General features: G+C 50.4%; 1 protein-coding gene across 1 annotated transcript in view; it reads left to right on the top strand.

The window, feature by feature from the left end:
- Positions 1–1,490, top strand: part of C922_03275 (hypothetical protein) — a gene marked incomplete at both ends in the record, with an annotated part of 2,594 nt that extends 1,104 nt beyond the window's left edge. Inside the window, 5 exons of the mRNA XM_008818867.1 lie at positions 114–255; positions 541–659; positions 788–875; positions 1,002–1,066; positions 1,281–1,490. Coding sequence (XP_008817089.1) covers positions 114–255; positions 541–659; positions 788–875; positions 1,002–1,066; positions 1,281–1,490 — 624 coding nt within the window. The remainder of the gene's footprint in view (positions 1–113; positions 256–540; positions 660–787; positions 876–1,001; positions 1,067–1,280) is intronic.
- Positions 1,491–1,664: the final 174 nt, after the last annotated feature.

Raw genomic sequence — 1,664 nt, 5'->3', positions numbered from 1 at the left:
CCATCCGCACCTCCTTCCATCCGCACCTCCTTCCATCCGCACCTCCTTCCATCCGCACCTCCTTCCATCCGCACCTCCTTCCATCCGCACCTCCTCCCATGCTCTCCCTCCAGACCGTGAACGAACATCAGTACCACCACGCATGCGACAGCGAGTACTTCAACAAGCAACAGAACATCGTGAAGTTTCTGCACGTGCTGACTCTGCAGTCGTTTTTTCTGACCATATCTCTGGCGGTGCACTCGTGCATTGAGGGTAGGCGCAGAGGGGACCCTTGGAGCAGGGGGAGTGATTGAGAGAACGAATTCGTTGAAGGAGCGAAACGACAGTGCATTATGTGAGCTTCTCTCGCCTTTCCCCCCTCCCCATCTTTCCCCTGGAGTGTGGTATCCATCCTTGCTCCGACAAGCATGGCTAAACTACCCATTACTGTGCGAGGGAAGGAACATTTAGTGGACCACTTAGCCTCTCCGATGAGTTTTTTGTATGTTGCATTTATCCATTTTTAACGCCTCCCTTGTTTCCTTTCCCCCCTCCCAGGAGTGATCGTTGGAACATCAGACGACGTAAACTTCGTCTTTATAAACTCCTTTTGCATTTTGTCGCACAAGTGGATCGCAGGGGTGACGGTCGCCCTCTCTCTGAATCAGAACAACATAGTAAGTTCCGCGGCAGGCGTGTGTGGATGTTCCTGGTTTGTGCGGGTGTGCCTTTCTACGCCCCTTTATTATCACTCCGCTTCATCACCACGCCGCGTTATCGCTACTCTCGCTTCATCACCACGCAGAGCAAAAACCTGAAGATCATCCTGCTGATCATTTTCATTTTCTCCTCCCCTCTGGGGATCATCATTGGACACCAAATAAAATCATCAGGTAATTTCCCTGGGGCCATTACCTACCTCTTCCCATGGGAATGCAGACAGATATACTTCTATTATATCCGTGTGCATATATGCCCATGTGCCAACACGCCCCCTTTGTTTTTCCTCCCCCCCACAGGCGAGAAGGTGACGTGCCTGATTAATGCTGTTTCTATCGGGACACTGCTCTTCATCGGATGCGAGGTGGGGCAGCCGAAGGAAAAAAAAAAAAAAGAAAAAGAAAGAAAAAAAAAAGAAAAAAAAAAATATCCCTATATATAAGACATATGGGTAGTTATATAGATAATCCCTTCGCCTACATGTGGAACGTCTGGAAGGTGCACCGAAGTGACTCTGTGCCACTTCGTCAAAGTCGCTGGCCCCACATGCCTGTTTCCTCCGCCCTCCCCCTTTGCAGATTTTGCTAAACGAAATAAAGCAAAAGTTCAGTCGCAAGATACGATTGGCTAAATGGCTCAGCTTTTGCTCCTCGTGCGTAATTGCCTTTCTTCTCATTATGGTGACGCGGCACCTGGCCCCGCACACTCACGCGCACAGTAACGATGATGGTTACGGTCACAACCATTACGGCGACGATCACCACGGCCACCACCACCACGCCCATTAACCGCGCCGTGGCGCTGTCACCAAGTGGAGCAGGCTTGCCGGCCGCGGTGCCTTTTTAGTCACTTCCGAAGACCCATTTGGAAAGAGCCTCCAACGAAGCGAAGTTTCTCCAATGAAGCGAAGTTTCTCCAATGAAGCGAAGTTTCTCCAATGAAGCGAAGTTTCTCCAATGAAG

This window comes from Plasmodium inui, assembly GCF_000524495.1.
Source record: "Plasmodium inui San Antonio 1 unplaced genomic scaffold supercont1.13, whole genome shotgun sequence".
In the NCBI taxonomy this organism is placed as follows: Eukaryota; Apicomplexa; class Aconoidasida; order Haemosporida; family Plasmodiidae; genus Plasmodium; species Plasmodium inui.
This window is presented reverse-complemented; position numbering and strand designations above follow the sequence as displayed.